Source organism: Tursiops truncatus, chromosome 10, assembly GCF_011762595.2.
Source record: "Tursiops truncatus isolate mTurTru1 chromosome 10, mTurTru1.mat.Y, whole genome shotgun sequence".
NCBI lineage: Eukaryota > Metazoa > Chordata > Mammalia > Artiodactyla > Delphinidae > Tursiops > Tursiops truncatus.
This window is the reverse complement of record NC_047043.1, coordinates 77,058,604-77,081,031: the sequence shown is the minus strand read 5'-3', so window position 1 is coordinate 77,081,031 and position 22,428 is coordinate 77,058,604. Positions and strand designations below refer to the sequence as shown.

The 22,428-nt window shown below is 41.9% G+C and overlaps 1 protein-coding gene across 3 annotated transcripts; it reads left to right on the top strand.

Moving 5' to 3' along the window:
* The first annotated feature begins 511 nt into the window (after nt 1–511).
* Nucleotides 512–22,030, top strand: PSMD6 (proteasome 26S subunit, non-ATPase 6). Of its 3 annotated transcripts, none has more exons than XM_004314048.4 (8): nt 512–730; nt 1,473–1,678; nt 4,474–4,619; nt 5,284–5,503; nt 5,607–5,715; nt 17,114–17,282; nt 21,600–21,677; nt 21,829–22,030. In XM_004314048.4, exons 1-8 carry the CDS (start codon nt 586–588, stop codon nt 21,923–21,925), a joined length of 1,170 nt encoding a protein of 389 aa, XP_004314096.1. In that variant the 5' UTR covers nt 512–585; the 3' UTR covers nt 21,926–22,030. The 3 variants fall into 3 exon arrangements, with proteins under 3 accessions (XP_004314096.1, XP_019803034.1, XP_073667432.1); XM_019947475.2 differs by lacking the exon at nt 512–730 and adding an exon at nt 737–933; XM_073811331.1 differs by lacking the exon at nt 512–730 and adding an exon at nt 768–933 and having other exon boundaries at nt 1,358–1,678.
* The last annotated feature ends 398 nt before the right edge of the window (nt 22,031–22,428 follow it).

Below are 22,428 nucleotides of genomic sequence, written 5' to 3'. Positions count from 1 at the left end.
AGTAATGGTGCTTTGGTATTAAGAGTGTGGAATTCTGGGAGCCGTTTTCTGAAAAGAGCGGAAAGAACATGAGCTTTCGAGCTGCAGACAGAGTTTTTTTAATTCAGGCGTAGCTGTTGCATAACCTTGGCTGGTCATATTCCCTAACTTCTTTGTGCTTCATTTTTCTTATCTACAAGATGGGCTAATAGTACTACTTCCTAATACTGGGAGAATTCAAATGAGATGCACATAAAAGTAAAAGCCATCACAGATATAGAGACAAACTAATGGTTACCAGTGGGGAGAGGGAAATCCAGCCTTGGAGTTGGGCACAACCCACTCTGGGACTCTCGTGGCTGAGAGCGAGGGAAAGCCACCGGCGACCACACGAGGGCGCCCGCATTCGGGACGGGTGACGCATTCCCGGGCGTGTCCAGCAGGAGACGCTATGGGCGGAGAGGGACCCTGGACCGGAAGCCGGGCTGGAGGCGTCCGGGCGCAGTCGCGGACTCCTTCCACTTCCGCCGCCGCCGCCGCCGCCGCCGCCGCCACGGGACCGGGCTGAGTTGCTGTTTGTTCCGAGCCGCTACCCTCGCCGTTGCGATGCCGCTGGAGAACCTGGAAGAGGAGGGTCTGCCCAAGAATCCGGACCTACGCATCGCGCAGCTGCGCTTCCTGCTCAGCCTGCCGGAGCACCGCGGGGACGCGGCCGTGCGCGACGAGCTGATGGCAGCCGTCCGCGATAACAGTGAGGCCGGCGCGAGAGCCGAGTCAGCGGCCTAGGCCTGGGCGGCCCCGCGCTCCCGAGCCTGCGGGGTTTTCCACAACGGGGCTCGCGACCCCGGGGCGCCCCTGCGACGGGGTCCCCGAGACCAGACCTGGCCTTTGCGCCCCTCGGGGCTTTCCTTTTGTCGGGGGCGCCTTCTGGGACCTCCAGCCTTGCCCTCAGAGGTTTGCATCTCTGTGCGCCTCCCCCCCTGGGGCCAGCCTCGGGGCGGGGGGCGGGCGGATCCCGAGGTATTGAGCCCCGTGCCAGGCACGGAAGAGAGACATGACTTACTGTCATTAGCGACTGGTCTCGGGGACTTCAGCATTGCGGGTGGAGGGGAAACTTGGGTCGGTTCCTTTCGCCCTTCCTAGTAGTGAATGGCAGCGGGCCCTGTACCCTTGTACGCACGGGTCTGAGTGTGTGTGTGTGTGTAAACAAGCTTAGCCTTTCCCTTGTTGGAAGACTCTGTGAGAACAGAAGCCGCCGAGAGGCAAACCGAGGTTGTCCTCCCCCCGGCCCTAGTAGAGGGCGGCGGTGACAGGCCTGGCCCTGATGCTGACCGCCCAGCCCTTTACCAAGCTCTGTCCTGTTCCTTCCTCCTGGCAGGTAGGCGACTGGTGGATGACCTCGCAGTCGTGTACGAGGAAGGAGTGGGTAGACACTGAGGTTAGGGCAGGACGGGGCCTCACTCCTAAGCCACATCCCTCTCGTTCGCTCTCAGACATGGCTCCTTATTACGAAGCCTTGTGCAAATCCCTTGAGTGGCAGATGGACGTGGACCTGCTCAGTAAAATGAAGAAGGCAAATGAAGACGAGTTGAAACGTCTGGACGAGGAGCTGGAAGATGCGGAGAAGAATCTGGGAGAGAGCGAAATCCGAGACGCGATGATGGCAAAGGCCGAGTACCTCTGCCGGATAGGTGACAAGGTGAGTGAGATGGCCTCCCCTCTCTGTAGAGCCTGAAATGGGCACTGTGCAAGGTTAGTAATGTCTCATTTTAAAAACTAACGTCCTTTTCCACCAAGTGCAGAGGTAACCTGCTTGCCTGAACTAGTGAATCAGTGCAAAAAATTAATAAAGAAAAAGTTAGTAGTCTTCTTGCTACACCCATTCTGTCACCTGCCCCCAGACAGCCACCGGTGTGTAGTCTTCCCCCTCTCTCTCTATGCCAGTAAAACAAAGTGCCTGTTCGGAGGTGTTTGTTTATTTATTGTTTTTACAAAATTGGGATCATTCTCAGTAGTTCACTTTTGTAACGTATCCTGGTTGGGAAGCATTGGTTCTGGTGCATTTTGAAAATCATTGTTTACACAGATAATCATCTCCTTGTAAGAAACTAAAATATTATAGTTAATGGTGAAGTTCTATTTGGTTTTTCTTTATTCTCTATCTCCTCAGATAATCCTTTAAATTCTTTTATTGTACATTTCCAGGCATGTGTATGTACTTGTAGAAATTAGGTAGTATTGGTTTAAAAAGTTTGTTTTACATCAATGGAATCGTAGTGTACTCATGTTGTCCCGTTTACTTTTTCATTCAGCATTATATCTGAGTGACTTCCCGTGTTAATGTTCCTAAATCTTGCTCATTCTGGTTGACTGCTAGCTAGTAGTCCATGGTAGGGCTATGCTGTAGTTTACTTAGGTATTCAGTGGTTGGGTATGTGTGTTGTTTTCAGCTGTTTTTGCTAGGACAAGCCACTGCTGTAAACACATGCCTGTGTGTGTGCCTCTTTGTGTATATATGCTCATGTTTCTCTAAGGTGTATTCTGTGAGATGAAATCTCTGGGACGAAGAACAGTTTTTATCTTAGTATGTGTGGCCTGTCCTCCTTCACAGCAGCCAACGTAATTTATACTCCACTATCAGGGCACAAGAGGGATACCCACAAGCATTGGATCTTTTAAGTTTTTTAACTTAGTAGTTCTGTAATAGTGGTTAAGAGGATGGGCTTTGAATGTCCTAATTTTAAGCAGTGCACCCTGAAGTATTTACGTAATGGATGACACGGTGTAAATATAAAAAAAATTAAATAGTGTGAGCTCTTGGATAAGATTGCTTGGGTTGTATTTCTGACTTCAGTAATTATATGATTTACTCCTCTGTATGAGTTTCCTCATCTGTTAAATAGGGATAATGATAGTGCCTAGGGGCAAAGAGCTTAGACTAGTCCCTGCTGCAAAGTGCTGAAATGTTAAATGGTATGAGCTATTATTATTTAGTTTAAATTTAAAACAAGTTTTTTTCTTCTGATTATAAATTTAGGGTTTGGAAAAAAAGAAGCTTTGGCCATTGTAAGAAGTTGGAAAATACAGAACAGTTTAAAAATAGCTAATAGTTTGTGTGGCTTTCTAGGCTGTGTGTGGTTTGCTTTGGTTTGGTTTTAAAGAGGATGAATTATTACACGTGAATGAGAAACTTAAAGCTTTTGATTCAGGCCTTAAGGAATTTCAACAAGGATGTTTGAATCAACATCAGGGGGTTGTAAATCGGTGATGTTCTAATAATATGTTCCATATTTGTTAAATAGCCTTCTTCTAAAAAGAAGAGTTGTCTTTTTTCCCTCCTGTTTACTTTCTTGTTTTAATATTTTATTTTGTGTACTATTACTAAATAATGGACTTAGTGCATTTTTATTATTCACTGTGGTGTATTGATTACAGTCATTATTCTTTCCGGTGCTCAATTTGTTACAAGTTTGTTAGTGCAGGTTCCTTCAAGATGGTTTCTTGGTCCTTTTGACATGATCTCCTTGGTCTTCCTTATAACAAGATGTCACAGGCTCACCTGTTATTTTCACTCTCCAAACCTGGAACCATCCATTTCTCCTAGGATCCCTGGTTTCTTTAACTGGGGGATAGTATTTGAAAACCGAGATCTTAGTACTGGGTGTGCCCATTACTGTCCTGCCAGTCTCTTTTTAGAAATGTATGAGGCATAACTAATAATTACGTAAAACGAAGCCAGACACATACTAAAAGGTACCAAGTATAAACAAATGATTTTATTCATGTTCATTTTTTTGTTTTGGGGGGTGGGTTGTTTTGGTTTTGTTTTGGTTTTTTTTTTTTTTTTTTTTTGCTGGTGGTGGTAGTGGTAGTTTTTTTTTTGCTGTTTTTTGGCCAGGCCACGTGGCATTGTGGGATCTTAGTTCCCCAACCAGGGATCAAACCGCATCCACTGCAGTGGAATCTCAGTGTCTTACCACTGGACTGCCAGGGAAGTCCCACATGTTCATGTTTTAAAAGCAATAAAAACATTTTATTCCACAATGATTTGAGATAGAATTGTATATTTAAATACTCAATTGTGTTCTAGTAGTCAGTGATTAAGATAAAATATTTATTACCCTTTAGGTGATAAGATTGACAGTTTACAGTAACTTTACAGTAGTGTATTGTAATTGTTAAAGGAAAAAATATAGAACAAAGAAGAATACTGAAATAATGGTGAATAAATTATGAATGTGTTTCTTCCATTGTTTTCTAGAATATAAGTATATGCTTAGACACAGTTGATGTGTTTTTTATAAAAGTGGAGAGAATCGTATAAGGAGCCCCATTGCAATTATCCCCCGGCTTTAACAAGATCAGCTCATGGCCATACTGTTCTATCTCTACTCCTACATGTTTCCCCAACTCCTTGCTAAGAAAATCCTAGACAGCTGTTAGCTTTTGAAACTTTTAACCTTTTCTCACCTGTTGCCTTGGTTCTCTTGACAGGAAGGTGCTCTGACAGCCTTTCGCAAGACATATGACAAAACCGTGGCCCTGGGTCACCGACTGGATATTGTGTTCTATCTCCTTAGAATTGGCTTATTTTACATGGATAATGACCTCATCACACGGAACACAGAAAAGGCCAAAAGGTGAATTTTATTTTTTCATTTTTTTAGTGTTTTATTTATTTATTTTTTGCCTGTGTCGGGTCTTAGTTGCGGCACACGGGATCTTTGTTGAAGCACGCAGGATCTTTTTGTTGTGGCGTGCTGGCTCTTCGTTGTGGTGTGTGGGCTTCTCTCTAGTTGTGGCATGCGGGTTTTCTCTTCTCTAGCTGTGGTGTGCAGGCTCCAGGGCGCATGGGCTCTGTAGTTTGCGGCACACGGGCTCTCTAGTTGAGGCGCGCAAGCTCAGTAGTTGCGGCGTGCGGGCTTAGTTGCCACACGGCATGTGGGATCTCAGTTCCCTGACCAGGGATGGAACCCGCGTCTCTTGCATTGTAAGGTGGATTCTTTACCATTGGACTACCAGGGAAGTCCCCAGAAGGTGCGTTTTAGCAGTGGGGATTTATTCCCTCTAAATTATGATGCTATAGATAAGAAATTGATGTAAGAAATTTACCTGTTTTTTTTGTTTCCAACTAGTAAATTTGGTCAAATAATTAATGTTCTTACTTACAGAAATGTTCTCTTTAAATTTTTCTTTTTGGTCTAAGTTGTTAAAAGCTGTTTTCTCTTTCATAATAACACAAAACTTGTAAAAAGTGGCACTGTTTATTTCCAGATCATCACCTTACTGTTTTGTATTTTATAGCTTGATAGAGGAAGGAGGAGACTGGGACCGGAGAAACCGCCTAAAAGTATATCAAGGTCTTTATTGTGTGGCTATTCGTGATTTCAAACAGGCAGCTGAACTCTTCCTTGACACTGTTTCAACGTTTACATCCTATGAACTCATGGATTATAAAACCTTTGTGACTTACACTGTCTATGTCAGCATGATTGCTTTAGAAAGACCAGATCTCAGGGAAAAGGTAATGACCGGATCATATTTAAAGAATACCCCTTAAATACACAAAAATACACCTTAAATACACAAAAATCATTAAAGCACGTATTTTTTAAAAAAATTTCTAGGTAATTAAAGGAGCAGAGATTCTGGAAGTGTTGCACAGTCTTCCGGCAGTTCGGCAGTATCTGTTTTCACTCTATGAATGCCGTTACTCAGTTTTCTTCCAATCATTAGGTAAGGATAGAGTTGCTCGTTTTGACTGTCTGTCTTCATCTTATTCCTGACCCTGTTTGCAGATAACCTAAGATGATTTTTCACATACATGAAAAATATAGTGTGCAGACAGCTGTAGGTCTTTGGTCAGTACAGCTAATCTTTTGCCCATCTTGTTTAGAGGGGGGTTAGCAGACTTTGATCAAGTGCTTTTGTGTGGTCCAGGAGGTAAGATTGATGTTTACATTTTTTAAGGATCGTTTAAGAAAACAGGACAAAGAAAACTACATGACAGCTCTATGGCTCTCAGCGGCTAAAAATATCAACCATCTGGCCCTTTGCCGAGGAAGTTTGCCTGACCCCTGGTTTAGAGTCTTACTGGGATGTAAGGCAGAAAGTGAGCAAATGGTTCGAAGTACTGAGTTTTAGAATTGAGATCTTGAATCTCCGTTTGATTGAGTTGATGTTAAGTGAGTTGAATTCAACAATGGGTTATTTATGCAACAGCTAAATCTTTGTGCCGATTTGCAAATCATTTTCAAGGGATGTTGTTTGAGAAAATCTGTTGAAAGTGCTTGTGGTGTTCAACCCAAGGGTCCTTCCCAGATGATTTTCCTAAAACTTAAATAACTTGGCATTGATAATTCTCTTGTTTGTGCTGCAAGTTTCAGTAAGTATTTGGTTAATAAGTAGGTAGAATTTACAAAACATGGGTTAGGAGGACTCCAAATGATGGTCTTCTGTGTTTGGAGTAGGTTTTGGCCCAGTGTTTATGGAGTGCTTTCTGCATAAAGTTAGGCTGCTTTATGGGAATTCATACTACTCCCGTCATGCAGTGTGGGAACAGGGCTCCTCAAGTGTGAACGACCTGCATGGCCCTGTCTTCCCATATGTGCACGATGGGTGGGTTTGCACCCAAGGTTGTACTTCAGAATTGCCCTTCTCCCTTTTTTCTGCGTGTGGATCTCGTCATTATTCTGCTCAAATGTGGCGCTTTTCCCTTCTTCCTTCAGTCCAAAAATTTTAAAAATCCCTTCTCTGCATTCCTAGTCTTATTTTGTGCCCCATCCTCTTTTTTTATTGAGATGTCAATCACTATAAAATTCAGTATTTTAAAGTGTGTAATTTCAGTGGTTTTTGTATATCGACAAGGTGTGCAGCCACACCACTAATTCCAGAACATCTTCATCACCCCAAAAGATGTTCTTTACCCATTAGCAGTCACTTCCCGTTCCTGGTTCCAGCCCCTGGTCTTTCTGTCTCCATGGATTTGCTTATTCTGGACATTGCACATGAATGGAATTACACAATATGTGGCCTCTTGTGCCTAGCTGCTTTTGCCCAGCATAATGCTTTTACTGTCATCCGTGCTGTAGCGTGTATCAGTGCTTCATTCAGTTGAGAGCTGAATGATAACGCCATTGCATGGATATACCACATTTTATTTATCCGTTCATCAGGTGATGGATACAGTATAAATAACGCTGTAATGAATGTTTATGTACAAGTTTTTGTGTGGACACAATGTCTAGTTTCTCCTGGGGATATACCTAGTAATGGAATTGGTGTGTCATATGGTAACTCTTTGATTAACTTTTTGAGAAACTGCTGAACTGTTCTCCAAAGCAGCTACACAATTTTACATTCCCACCAGCAGTGTGTGAGAGTTCCAGTTTCCCCACATCTGATACTGGTTATCGTGTGTCTTTTTGATCATAGGCGTCTTAGTGGGTGTGACGTGGTATCTTACGGGGTTCTGATTTGCATTTCTCTGATGACTAGTGATGCTGCATATTTTGTCATGTGCTTATTGGTCAAATGCCCTATTTTTACTTACTTATTTAATTTTTTTTAATCTTTTTTTTTTTTATTTTTTGGCCACACCGCGTGGCTTTCAGGGTCTTAGTTCCCCGACCAGGGATTGAACCCACACCCTTGGCAGTGAAAGTGCAGAGTCCTAACCACTGGGCCACTAGGGTATTCCCTGCCCCATTTTTTAAACAGCAAATTATTTTGTGATTCTTTTTTAGAGTTTTTCTCTACTGCTACTTGAGATAATTAAGAGTAGACCTTACGCTTTTTTCCTTTGTAGTGATCTTGACACCAGCACAGTGCCTGTATGTTATTGAGTGCTCTGTGTAACTGTAATTTAAGAGAAAAATGGGGGGAAGTGCTATCCTAGTGTGATGAAATTGATGGCTTTTGGAAACTTTTGAATGGTTAAGGTAACCTCTTCCCATCTTCCCCATCCCTACTGGCAACCTTTTAAAATTTACTCATTTCCCAGATAGTTTTTTATTTTTATTTTTAAAACATATTTTAATTTCATTGGAGTATAGTTGATTTACAGTGTGTTAGTTTCAGGCGTACAGGAAAGTGGTTCAGTTATACATATACATATATTCATTCTTTTTTAGATTCTTTTCTCATATAGGTTATCACAGAATATTAAGTAGAGTTCCCTGTGCTATACAGTAGGTCTTTGTTGGTTATCTATCTTATATATAGTAGTGTGTGTATGTTCAACGCGAGCTCCTGATTTATCCCTCCCCCCCCCCCTTTCCCCTTTGGTAACCGTAAGTTTATTTTCGATATCTGTAAGTCTGTTTCTGTTTTTTAAGTAAGTTCACTTGTATCTTTTTTTTTTTTTTTTTTTTTTTTTGCGGTACGCGGGCCTCTCACTGCTGTGGCCTTTCCCGCTGCGGAGCACAGGCTCCGGACGCGCAGGCTCAGCGGCCATGGCTCACGGGCCCAGCCACTCCGCGGCACGTGGGATCTTCCCGGACTGGGGCACGAACCCGCGTCCCCTGCATGGGCAGGCGGACTCTCAGCCACTGCGCCACCAGGGAAGCCCTGTATCTTTTTTTTTAAATTAGATACCACGTATGAGTGATACCATATCTTTATCTTTCTCTGTCTGACTTACTTCACTTAGTATGATAATCTGTAGATCCATCCGTGCTGCTGCAGATGGTATTATCTCATTCTTTTTTTGTGGCTGAGTAATACTCCATTGTATATGTGTACCATACCTTCATTATCCATTCCTTTGTCAATGGACATTTAGGTTGCTTCCATGTGTTAGCTGTTTTAAATAGTGCTGCAGTGAACATTGGGTTGCATGTAACTTTTCAGATTATGGTTTTCTCTGGATATATGCCCAGGAGTGGGATTGCTGGATCATATGGTAGTTCTATACTTAGTTTTTAAAAGATCCTCCATATTGTTCTCCATAGTGGTTGCACCAATTTACATTCCCACCAACAGTGTAGGAGGGTTCCCTTTTCTCCACACCCTCTCCAGCATTTATTGTTTGTAGACATTTTGATGATGGCCATTCTGACCCTTGTGAGGTGATACCTCATTGTAGTTTTGCTTTGCACTTTTCTGATAATTACTGATGTTGAGCATCTTTTCATGTGCTTTTTGGCCATCTGTATGTCATCTTTGGAGAAATGTTGATTTAGATCTCCTGCTCATTTTTATTTTTATTTTTTTGGCTGCATTGGGTCTTTGTCACTGCGTGTGGGCTTTCCTCTGATTGCGGCGAGCAGGCTTCTCATTGCAGTGGCTTCTCTTGTTGAGGAGCACAGGCTCTAGGCACATGGGCACAACCCTGCAGGCTCTAGAGCACAGGCTCAGCAGTTACAGTGCACAGGCTTAGTTGCTCCATGGCATGTGGAATCTTCCTGGGCCAGGGCTCGAACCCATGTCCCCTGCGTTGGCAGGCGAATTCTTAACCACTGCGCCACCAGGGAAGCCCTGCCCATTTTTTGACTGCATTGTTTGTTTGTTTGTTTTTGACATAGAGCTGTGTGAGCTGTTTGTGTACTTTGGAGATTAATCCCTTGTAGGTTGCTTCATTTGCAAATATTTTCTCCCATTCTGTGGGTTGTCTTTTCCTTCTGTTTATGGTTTCCTTTGTTGTACAGAAGCTTTTACGTTTAATTAGGCCCCATTTGTTTATTCTTATTTTTATTTTCATTACTCTAGGAGGTGATCAAAAAAGATATTGCTGTGATTTATGTCAAAGAGTGGTCTGCCTATGCTTTCCTCTAAGAGTTTTATAGTGTCCAGCCTTACATTTAGGTCTTTGATCCATTTCAGGTTTATTTTTGTGTATGGTGTTAGAGAATGTTCTAATTTCTTTTACATGTAGCTGTCCGGCACCACTTATTGAAGAGACTGTTTTTTCTCCCTTGTATATTCTTGCCTTCTTTGTTGTAGATTAATTGACCATAAGTGCCTGAGTTTTTATTTCTGAGCTTTCTATCCTGCTCTGTTGATCTATATTTCTGTTTTTGTGCCAAGTACCATATTGTCTTGATGACTGTAGCTTTGTAGCATAGTTTGAAGTCAGAGGGTTTGATTCCTCCAGCTCCGTTTTTGTTTCTCAGGATTGCTCTGGCTATTCAGGGTCTTTTGTGTCTCCATATAAAGTAAAAAAATTTTTTGTTCTAGTTCTGTGAAAAATGCCATTTGTAATTTGATAGGGATTGCACTCAATCTGTAGATTGCCTTGGGTAGTACAGTCATTTTGACAATATTGATTCTTCCAATCCAAGAACATGGTATATATCCTTCCATCTGTTTGTGTCATCTTCAGTTTCTTTCTTCAGGGTCTTACAGTTTTCAGAGTACAGGTCTTTTGTCTCCTTTGGTAGGTTTATTCCTAGGTGTTTTGTTCTTCTTGATGTGATGGAAAATGGGATTGTTTCCTTAATTTTTCTTTCTGATCTTTTGTTGTTAGTATATAGGAATGCAAAGGATTTCTGTGTATTAATTTTGTATCCTGCAACTTTACTGAATTCATTGATGAGCTCTAGTAGTTTTCTGGTAGCATATTTTCTATGTATAGTATCATGTTATCTCCAACGGTGACAGTTTTACTTCTTTTCCAGTTTGGATTCCTTTTATTTCTTTTTCTTTCATTGCCATGGCTAGGACTTCCAAAACTATGCCGAATAGAAGTGGTGACAGTGGCCATCCTTGCCTTGTTGCTGATCTTAGAGGGAACGCTTATAGCTTTTCACTGTTGAGAATGATGTTAGCTGTGGGTTGGTCATATATGGCCTTTATTATGTTGAGGTAAGTTCCCTCAATTCCCACTCTGGAGAGCTGTTATCATAAATGGGTGTTGAATTGTGTCAAAAGCTTTTTCTGCATCTATTGAGATGATCATATGGTTTTTATTCTTCAGTTTGTTAATGTGTATCACACTGATTGAGTTGTGGATATTGAAGAATCCTTGCATACCTGGGATAAATCCCACTTGAGTATGCTGTGAGATCCTTTTAGTGTATTGTTGGGTTTGGTTTGCTCGTATTTTGCTGAGTATTTTTGTGTTTATGTTCATCAGTGATACTGGCCTGTAATTTTCTTTTTTTTGTGGTATCTTTGGTTTTGTGTCAGGGTGAGGGTGGCCTCATAGAATGACCCTGGGAGTGTTTCTTCCTCTGCAATTTTTGGGAAGAGTTTCAGAAAGACAGGTGTTAATGCTTCTCTAAATGTTTGACAGAATTCACCTGTGAAGCCAGGACTTACGTTTGTTCGAAGTTTTTAAATCACTGTTTCAATTTAAGTACTTGTGATTGACCTGTTCATATTCTGTATTTCTTCCTGGTTCAGTCTTGGAAGGTTGTATCTTTCTAAGAATTAGTCCACTTCTTCCAGGTTGTCCATTTTATTGGCATGTGGTTGTTTGTAGTAGTCTCTTATGATCCTTTGTATTTCTGTGGTATCCCTTGTAACTTCTCCTTTTTCATTTCTCATTTTATTGATTTGAGTCCTCTCCCTTTTTTTTCTTGATGAGTCTGGCTACAGGTTTAGCAAGTTTGTTTGTCTTCTCAAAGAACCAGCTTTTAGTTTCATTGACCTTTTCTATTGTTTTTTTCTTCTCTATTTCATTTATTTCTGCTCTGATTTCTTTCCTTCTACTAACTTTGGGTTTTGTTTGTTGTTCTTCCTCTGGTTGCTTTAGGTGTAAGATTAGGTTGTTTATTTGAGATTTTTCTTGTTTCCTGAAGTAAGAATGTATTGCTGTAAACTTCCTTCTTAGAACTGCTTTTGCTGTGTCCCAAAGGTTTTGGCCCATCATGTTTTCATTGTCATTTGTCTCTAGGTAATTTTTGATTTCCTCTTTGATTTCTTCAGTGAGCCATTGGTTGTTTAGTAACATATTGTTTAGCCTCCATGTGTTTGTGTTTTTTACAGTTTTTTTCCTGTAACTGATTTCTAATCTCATAGCGCTGTGGTTGGAAAAGAGGCTTGATACGATTTCACTTTTCTTAAATTTACTGAGGCTCAATTTGTGGCCCAAGATGTGATCTGTCCTGGAGGATGTTTAGAAGAATGTGTATTCTGCTGCTTTCGGATGGATGGAATGCTCTGTAAATATCAATTAAGTCCATCTGGTCTAATGTGTCCTTTAATGCCTGTGTTTCCTTATTGATTTTCTGTCTGGATGATCTGTCCATTGATGAAAGGGGGATGTTAAAATCCCCTGCTATTATTGTCTTACTGTCAATTTCTCCCTTTATGGCTGTTAGCATTTGCCTTATATATTGAGGTGCTCCTGTGTTCGGTGCATATATATTTACAACTGTCACATCTTCTTGGATTGATCCCTTGATCATTATGTAGTGTCCTCCTTTGTCTCCTGCAAGTCTTTATTTTCAAGTCTATTTTGTCTGATATGAGTACTGCTAGTCCAGCTTTCTTTTGATTTCCATTTGCATGGAATACCTTTTTTCCATCCCCTCACTTTGTCTGTATGTGTCCCTAGATCTGAAGTGGATTTCTTGTAGATAGCATATATACGAGTCTTGTTTTTATATCCATTCAGCCAATCTGTCTTTTGGTTGGACCATTTAATCCATTTACGTTTAAGGTAATCATCAATATGAATGTTTTATTGCCATTTTGTTAATTGTTTTGGATTTGGTTTTGAAGGTCTTTTTTTCTTTCCTTCCTCATTTGTTCTCTTCTCGTGATTTGATGTCTGTCTTCAGTGATGTGTTTGGATTGCGTTTTCTTTTTTGTGTCTCTATTGTAGATTTTTGGTTTGTAATTCCCATGAGGTTTTGATATGGCAGTCTGTATATGTACAGGATTGTGTTAAGTTGCTGATCTCTTAATCTCAAATGCATTTCCAATATCCTGCCTGTGTACTTTCCTCACAATTGCTGGTTTTGATATAATATATACGTGTGGATGATTTCCTACCGTTACTTTGTATTTACCTCTACCAGTGAGCTTCTCCATTTGTAATTTTCTTGATTCTAGTTGTGGCCTTTTCTTTTCCGCTTAGAGAAGTTCTTTTAGGATTTGTTGTAAAGGTGGTTTGGTGGTTCTAAACTCTGTTAGCTTTTGCTTGTCTGTAAAGCTTTTGATTTCTCCATCGAATCTGAACTAGAGCCTTGCTGGGTAGAGTATTCTTGGCTGTAAGTTTTTTCCTTTCATCACTTTAAATATATCATGCCACTCCCTTCTGTCCTGCAGTTTCTGCTGAAAAATCAGCTGATAATCTTATGGGGGTTCCTTTGTATGTTATTTGTTGCTATTCCCTTGTTGCTTTTTATATTTTTTCTTTGTCTTTACTTTTTGTTAGTTTGATTAATATGTGTCTTGGAGTGTTCCTCCTTGGGTTTATCTTGTATCGGCCTCTCTGTGCTTCCTGGATTTGAGTGTTTCCTTTCTCATGTTAGGGAAGTTTGCAGCCATAATCTCTTCAAATATTTTCTCAGGCCCTTTCTCTCTCTTTTTTTCTTCTGAAACCCCTATAATGTGAATGTTGGTGCATTTAGTGTTATCCCAGAGGTCTCTGAGACTGTCCTCATTTCTTTTTTTTTTTTTTTTTTAATTTATTTATTTATTTATTTTTGGCTGCATTGGGTCTTCATTGCTGCATGCGGGCTTTCTCTAGTTGCACAGCGACCGGGGGCTTCTCTTTGTTGTGGTGCGCGGGCCTCTCATTGCGGTGGCCTCTCTTGTTGTGGAGCACGGGCTCCAGGCGCGCAAGCCTCAGTAGTTGTGGCACTCGGGCTCCAGAGCGAAGCCTCAGCAGCTGTGGCGCACGAGCTTACTTGCTCCGCGGCATGTGGGATCTTCCCGGACCAGGGCTCGAACCCGTGTCCCCGCATTGGCAGGCGGATTCTTAACCACTGCGCCACCAGGAAAGCCCTGTCCTCATTTCTTTTCATTCTTTTTTCTTTATTCTGTTCCGTGGCAGTGATTTCCACCATTCCATCTTCCAGCTTACTCGTTCGTTCTTCTGCCTTAGTTATTGTGCTACTGATCCTTTCTAGTTTATTTTTCATTCCAGTTTTTGTGTTGTTCATCTGTTTATTCTTTAAATCTTCTCTTTGTTAAACATCTCTTGTAACTTCTTGGTCTGTGCCTCCATTCTCTTTGAGATCTTGGATCACATTTACTGTCATTAGTGTAAATTCTTTTTCAGGTAGGTCATCTACTTCCTCTTTATTTAGTTGTTCTTATGGATTTTTATCTTGTTCCTTCATCTGAAACACATTGCTGTCTCGTTTTGTCTGATTTTCTGTTTGTGGTCGCCTTTCTGCAGGCTGGAGGATCGTAGCTCGTCTTGCTTCTGGTGTCTGCCCTCTGGTGGGTGAGGTTGGTCCTGAGGCTTGTGCAGGCTTCCTGGTGCGAGGGACTGGTGCCTGCTCACTGGTGGGTCTTGTCCCTCTGGTGGGCAGGGCAGTGTCAAGGGGTGTGTTTATAGGTGGCTGGGAGCTCAGTATGGCTTTAGGCAGCAGGTCTGCTGATGGGTGGGGCTCTGTTCCCATCCTGCTGGTTGTTTGACCTGAGGCTTTCCAGCACTGGAGCCTGTAGGCTGTTGGGTAGGGCCAGGTCTTGATGCCAAAATGGTGACCTCCGGGAGAGCTCATGCTGATCAATAGTCTCTGGGGCCTCCCCCCAGAGACTAGTGATTGGTGTGAGCCACAGCCAGCCCCTGCCTCCCCAGGAGACCCTCCGAGACTCACAGTTAGGTCTAGCCCTGGCTCCTGTGGAGTTGCTGCTTTGTGCTGGGTCCCAGTGTACATGAAACCTTGTGTGTGCCCTCCAAGAGTGGCGTCTCTGTTCCCCCCAGTCCGGTGGAGCTCCTGTACTCAAGGCCCACTGGCCTTCAAAGCTTTTGGGATTCCTCCTCCCAGTGCCAGACCCTCAGGCTGGGGAGCCTAATGTGGGGCTCAGGACTCTCACTCTTGTGGGAGAACCTCTGTGATATATTTATTTTCCAGTTTGGGGGTCACTCGCCTGGCAGGAATGGGATTCGATTATGTCACAACAGTGCACCTCCTGCTGTCTTGTTGTGGCTTCTTTTCACTGAGTGTGAAATATCTGTGTTGGTAGGTTCCAGTCTTCTTTATCAGTGGTTGTTCAGCGGCCGTGATTTTGGTGTTTCTGCGAGAGTAGGTGTGCTCAAGGCCTTCTACTCTGCCCTCTTCTCTGGCATCGAGTGGTGGCTTTTAGTTTGGATGCTTGCTGCCTCTTTGCTCAGCGTGTGCTGGCTGTTATCCACTCGATATGGGTGTGCAGGTATAGTGGCCCTTCCCGGTATAGCGGGGTTAATTAGCACTTGGTGCCTTGTGGCGGGTCTCATATGGGTGGCTGCTGTTCGCACACTTCTGGGACAGCGGGGACAGGGCCTGGTGCCTGCTCGTGATTTCCCAGATATTTAAAATACAAAGGACAGATAGTTAAATCTTTTTGACAACAGTCATCATTTGTATCATTTACTCTCTCCTTTTATGTACTAAGGCATGTAGCATTTATTTGGTTTTATATATAAATAAGCCTTTTTGCTTCTCCAAATATACATAGACTTTGTACTATAAAATATTTTATTTGAAAGATAAAATAGCATCCTTTTCTGGGTAATACCTGATGGTTTTCAAAAATTAAAAATAAACTGAGATGAGACAGTCCTAGGTCCAAATTCATTTACACGTTCACATACACAGAGTTCTTCCGGAATAGAAACATTTTAAGATTGTTATATATCCTTCCAGAACTTTTATTCATTATATGTACTTTAAAAATCAGAAAATAACACACCAAAAAAAACCCCAGAGTTTTTTGTATACATGGAAAATTTTCAAACTGTATCATAGAAAGAAGAAAAAGTTTCTCTAGCCTTTGATTGCCCAGGTCATTTCTCTAGAGGCAACTACTGATTTCACGTTCCAAGGGTGTCCGTCCAAGGGCATTTGTATCCAGACGTATAAGCACGTAACACCTTTAAACATGTGTGGGTGTATTTTACATGCAGTTTTGTAAGTAGTTTTTTTTTTTCTTTAAAATGTATCTGTATGTCTTTTAGAAATAGCTGGTATTGAGTCAGTATTTTTAAGTGGCTGTCGGGCATCAGACGCTGTGTATGTAGTGGCAGATCAAACAGGCAGAACTCCTTGCAACTGCCAGTTATCCTTTTTTAAGGACCTTAGAACTTCAGTGTATTGAAATAATGTATTTTCTCTGGACCTACTGCCTCATCCTTTGTTAGGCCTCTCAGTGACTAACTGGCCCAGGCTTAGTCATTGCCCTTATCTCTATAATTCTGTCATCAAATACATATGGATGGCAGTGATTTCCAGATTCATGTCTCCAGCCCCACACTTGCCAGTGAGCATCAGACCCAAGCCTTGGGATCTTTGACTTGGGTGTCTGACAGGGGAATCCACCTCAACCCTGCTGAAGTGTAATGTATGAATCCTTCCCTCCCCCCTCCCCCCCCCACCACACACACACACAAACAAAGCAACTCAAAAAAAAAAAAAAAAAGAAAAATTCTCCTTCTCCAGGGATTTTTATCTTGTTCAAGCCAGAAACATAAGTATATTCTTGAATCTTTTGTCTTGCTTACCTTCTGTATCCTTGTAGCTGTCCTCCTGCTACGTTCTGAACCTGCTCTCCTTTCTGCTCTTGGGCTTAGCCAGGCTCTTCCTGCCTTGGATCTTTGCATTCTTTGTGTTGCTCTAAGCCTCCTGCTCTCTGCAGGGCAGGTTCCTCAGAGAAGTCTTCTCCTGTCGACTCCAATCCCATGGAAGCCCTCCTGTTCACTATCACATCAGTTTTATTTTCCTTACAGAACTCGTTCTTTTCAGAGTACCTTCTTTATTTGTTCATTTATTTATCTCCTCTCTTTGAAAATTTAGTTGCTGTGGCAGCAGAGATCTTGTCTTTTGGTTTCCTACCGTATCCTCATTATTTAGAACAGTGATAGATAGTAGATGTTCAGTAAAATAATTTGCACTTGTGTGTGTGGATTGCTCATTAATACTCTGTATACACTTTGTAGATAAAGGCTGTTAATTTCTATCATGTTATAAATCCATCCTCCAGTTTAATCAGTTTATCCAAAGGGAGGTCCTTATAATTGTCATGTTATTCATTGCAGCTGTTGTGGAACAGGAAATGAAAAAGGACTGGCTTTTTGCTCCTCATTATCGATACTACGTGAGAGAGATGCGGATTCACGCATACAGCCAGCTGCTCGAGTCATACAGGTCATTAACCCTGGGCTATATGGCAGAAGCCTTTGGTGTTGGTGTGGAGTTCATTGATCAGTAAGTTTAAATAACATCATGTCAGTTTACTTTTTACACTTACCTTTGCATGTGTGAACTTGTATTTTCTCCATTTACATTGCTTCCCTCAATTATAAAAACAAGATCTAAGAATTTTCCTTTCAATATCAAAACAATCATATCCGTTATCTCTGCTTTCATGTGTTTCTACCGTAGTAGCAAAGATGGGACAGAAGTCTACTTTTAATAGTAACTGGAGCAGAAGTCGTCTCTGTTACGTCTTTGTGAGCCACACTGCTGCTACAGCAGTGACTCTTAGGACCTAGTGTGAAGTATAAGATAGATAGAGAGCTATTTCCTCTGCTAATGCCTTCAGTTTTTTGGTTGCTACTGCAATTCTGGGCAAACTGGTTGTTAAAAATGGAACTTCCAGCGCTTGAATCAGATTCATCAAATATGTATTAAAGCCTTAACTGAATGGGTTGGCATTGTTTCAGGTCTCTGTCTTCATGGAGTTTCATTCTAGTTATGGGGAGAGTTGGCAAGTAAGCAAATAAACTTGTAAGTCAATTCAGATAGAAGTGAGTCTACAGAGATAATACAGTGGCACAGAAAGATGCGTAGCTGCAGCATGGTAGTGGGGGTAGAGGGGTAGCCGTGGGAGAGTCAGGTGGTGTACGGTCGTGTAGGGCCTGGTGGGGAACTTGGGTTTTAATCCAGGCGCTGTGGCGAGCCACTGGAGCATTTTAAGCCTCCGGTGGGTAACACGGTTCCATGCTGTCTTAACACACACTGGATGGGGAGACCAGGTGGTCTGTTCAGCAGCTCATGGAGGAGATGTCCCCGTGTCTTGGACGCAGGGTAGTGGGTGTAGAGTTGGGGAGAAGTAGATGTTCAGAATGTGAGCTGTCCAGGGGTATCTAGATATTTAAGTGGTTCCCAGACATCAGCCTTTTAACTTTGAAGATGTAGTTTGCAGTGGCTCACAGTGAAAAACGCACTTTTTAATGAAGCTGCATTTCATTTTAAAAGACCACACTCTCTTTAGCCATTTTGGGTTTTTTTCTAATTTTATTATGAAAAATTTCAAACATGATGAACATTGTAAAGAGTTACACTGTAAATTCCCATAGATCCTTGATTCTGTAATTTATTAACATTTTGTTTGTTATATTTGTTTTATCACCTTCCATCTGATTTTTAACCGCTTGAAAGGAAGTGTCAGACACCCAGTACATTTCACCCCCCGTCATCTTAGCATGCATAGATGACTGGGGGGTGCTTGTTTATGGGTGGGCGGGTTGGTTTTGAGTAATCTTTACGTTCAGTAAAATGCACAGATCTTAACCGTACCCAAACTATGGAGCCAGAAATTTCCTCCTTCTCTTCTGTGAAAGAAAAAGAGGCAGTGATGGTGGTTTTTGTTGGTTATCCTATCCATACCAAAATAGAAGGCTGCGTTCCCTCGGTCGGTTTGGTTTTGTTTCACTTCTGAATTGAACTCGTGTGTGAAATTGGTAACCACTGCCCAAGAGCAGTGTTGTAAACGTGCTTCTCATGCGGCAGTGTAAGGCGTGGCTTCCTGTGGTGGGCAGTGCACAAAAAGCAGGGGCTGGTCTGGCTTCCTAGCCTTTAGTTTCTTAACTGTGCTGTGGTGGTGATAAAGCCGTGTCCACTGGTTGGGAGCAGTGCGAGGCTCAGTTGAAGCTGTGGATAAAGCAGGGGAGTACCAGTTAGATAGACACACTGCAGTGTTCTGCTAGTCATTACAACGGCATCTGAATTGATGCTATGTGGTACATTTCTGGTGGTATTTCTTAATTGTTCCCCATGGTCTCAGACCAGCTTTAGAGGCGGAGGTTGTCAAGTACATACCGAGCTGCAGTTGTTGTTACCAGAAAGGCCTTCTTTGAAATATCTGATTCACGCCTGGGTTTTCACAGATTGTTTTCTTCCCTCCTAAAATGATTTTGGATGATTGAACAACGATTGTACTTCCACTTCCTTAGACTTAATAAGATATTGTCAGAGAAGGGGACCAGGCCATTATTTGAATAAACCAGGCCTTCTGTTGACATATGTAAGGTTAGAAACCATACCCATGGGCTGTATTCTCCCATTTTGTTGGTAGGTGGTTGGTCTGGGGAAGGTGAGTCATCTTGGGATATGTTTGATTGATTAGCACACGGGGAGGCAACAAAAACGTCGCCTAGGGAATGGGACTTGAACACGGATTTAGGGCATTAAGTAGTAAAACTTTGGTGGTGTAACCAGAAAGGAGACTCTGCTTACTCTTAGTGTACATAGTTCAGAGTGAGCATAACTAGGAGTCAGAAAAAGTGCCCCCGAAATGGGCACACCACAGATGGCTTCCCGTGGGCATTGAGACTGGCTGTCATTGCGTATTTAGGATTTTTATAGGAAGTGGTGGGGAAAAGGACATTTCAGATAGAGGAAATAGCACATGGTTGAGAAACCAGCAGCCTAGGTGCACAGGATGGAACGTGTGGTGATGGGCACAGGGAGGTCCAGAGCAAACCATGGGAGGAAGATACTAGGTTGGATCTGAAGGGATGTTGTAAAGTTGTTGAAGGGATGTTGTAAGTTGTTTAGAGTCTCGTCGTGGGGGGGGGGGGGGGGGGATGGGGGTGGTAAATGAAGGGCTGAACTAGTCTGGTGATGGTGGGCATGGGAAGAAGCAGTGGAATTGTCAGCCTGGGTGTCAGCAGTTGACTGGGAGGTCTTACCTCAGGGCATTCTTGAGTTAGAGTTTGCTTGTACGTCAAGTCTAGTGCTGTTCTCCTAAGATTCTTCTCCCCTGCTGTTCTTTGGATCTGGGTAGGACTCACAAGGCTGGTTATATCTGGTTGGGTAGTTTTCTCTGTGTACTTCGGTGCCAGTGGGTTTTGCAGCTGCACTCTGGAGATGCAACTATGTACACTGCTGGAAAATGAACACAAGTGAGTTTAGAAACAGTGCTGATCTCTTTTAATTTTTAGATTTTTACCTAAAGCCACTCAGTAACATAACTCAAAAACCAACAGTTGAATTTTTAATGAGTACAGCACTACAGCATGCTCTATAAACATTGTTACACATAGTCCTCACTAGTTTTAAGATAACCTCTAGCTTAAAATCTTCAATAGCATAACTTCCCCATCGTTCAAGCCCATCACCAGATTTTCCAAAATTGCACATTTCCTTATTGAAAAGGAATAGTGGGGCTTTCACCACTGACTGACCAGTGGCAACGACATACTGCAAACATCTTTTAGCCACGTTTTCATTTGGTTTTGGACTTGATTTTGGTAGTGTTTTGCTATGTAGAAATTGTCTTTACATAATCGAGTTTATCGTTTTCTCCTTACATGGTTCCTGGCATTTGTGATAATTAGGCTGCCTCAACACCATTCCGTAAGCCAACCTTTCCCCACTGACTTGAAATGGCACTTCCGTTCGAGATTTGGTTAAGATTTGGAGTTCCTTTCCTGTTGGTGTTTATGTGCTAGGATCAAGATGTTTTAGTGTCTGTGACAGTAATCTGTCACATAATTTTTATTTGGAATCAGATTTTTCTTAATTAGGAGGACTCCCCCTATAATCTCCAAATTTAACATCATTCTATTATAAATGGATTATCTTAAAGGAGTCAGCTTTCCGTTTATTCTCTTTGGCAGCATTGGAAAGCTGTCTTCATGTAGCTCTAGTGCATTTCTGAGCATTTTCTTTCTTCTCTGTGTCATATGGTGGTAGACAGACCTGGATGGCGGGCTTCACTGCTGATGCTGCTGTGGAGCCAGGTGTGTGACTGTTGTTTAAGTAACTGTCTTAAATTAGGGGGTTTGGGTTGTGACGGGATATACTCACAAATGCCTTTTTTCACATTCCTAATCCGAATTTATTGTGGCACGTTATTCCGTCTTAAAAATAAAAATAATTGGAAAGCTTTCCTTCCCTCTGTGCTCTGAAGGATTTTGAAAATCCTTAGAGTTCCCTGCTCCGGAAAGGTTAAGTGGAAGGAAACTGGATGGTTTCATCAGGTTCCCCCGCCCCAGTAAAGCTCATTATTTTCCTCCTGTTTAATTTTTCTAACCCCTTCAGGTTTTTTTCCTGAGCACTTCTGTGCCTGTGAATGGCTTCATTCTTTGACCACCTACGCTTCATAGGAATAGGCACTTGTAGGGTCACGTTAATGCTGGTAGATAAGACACCTGCAATACACTGGAGACCATCTTCTCAACTACTGCGCAGTGCATCAAAATGTTACCTTGAAAGACAAATCATGTGTTTATATTTTTCTAAGAATTGTCTATAAGGCTAATGCTAAAGGCTTTTTTTCCCTTCTCTCTCAATTAGGGAACTCTCCAGATTTATTGCTGCTGGGAGGCTACACTGCAAAATAGATAAAGTGAATGAAATAGTGGAAACGAACAGGTACTCTTTAAGTTTGTGTATCAGTTGTAATACTGCACAAAATAAAGGGCACTCTTAAAAGAAGAGTGCCTTCTTTTTAAAGTAGGTCAGCTATTGTTATGGAGTAATGTGACTGGTAAATAATTCATTTTTTTCTTTGATTTATTTATAGACCTGATAGCAAGAACTGGCAGTACCAAGAAACTATCAAGAAAGGAGACCTGCTATTAAACAGAGTTCAAAAACTATCCAGAGTAATTAATATGTAAGAAAAAAAAACCTCATACACCAAGGATTTCCTGTAGAGGTGCTTACTTTACTTTGTGCCCAGTTGAACTGTATAAAATAAATACTGCATGGTTTCTTTCAGTTTACTTTTTTTGACATCTCTCTCTAAGAATGGGGTCCAGTAATGTTAAAATAATGTCACATTTGCATCATCTGAACAGCTCTGGTTTATGGTAAATGGTTACAGAGACTACAGGACTTAAGTTCTAATCCTGACTCCGCCTCTTCAGTAAAATAGGGGATCATGCATGTCATCTCTTACCTTTAAGCCTTCTGAATTTTACGAAGAAGATGCTGTATGATTAAACGCGGTGCTTAGTACATAGAAGACAGACGAGAAATGCAGTGTATTGTAAGCTTTTCCCTCAGAAACAAGTATCTACAGAAGATAGGAAGTTAGTTACTCCTCCTTTTTTGAGGCTACCAAACCCTAGATTCTAGAATCTGCCGCCAAAGCCAGTCTCACTGAAGATTTTAGCTATAT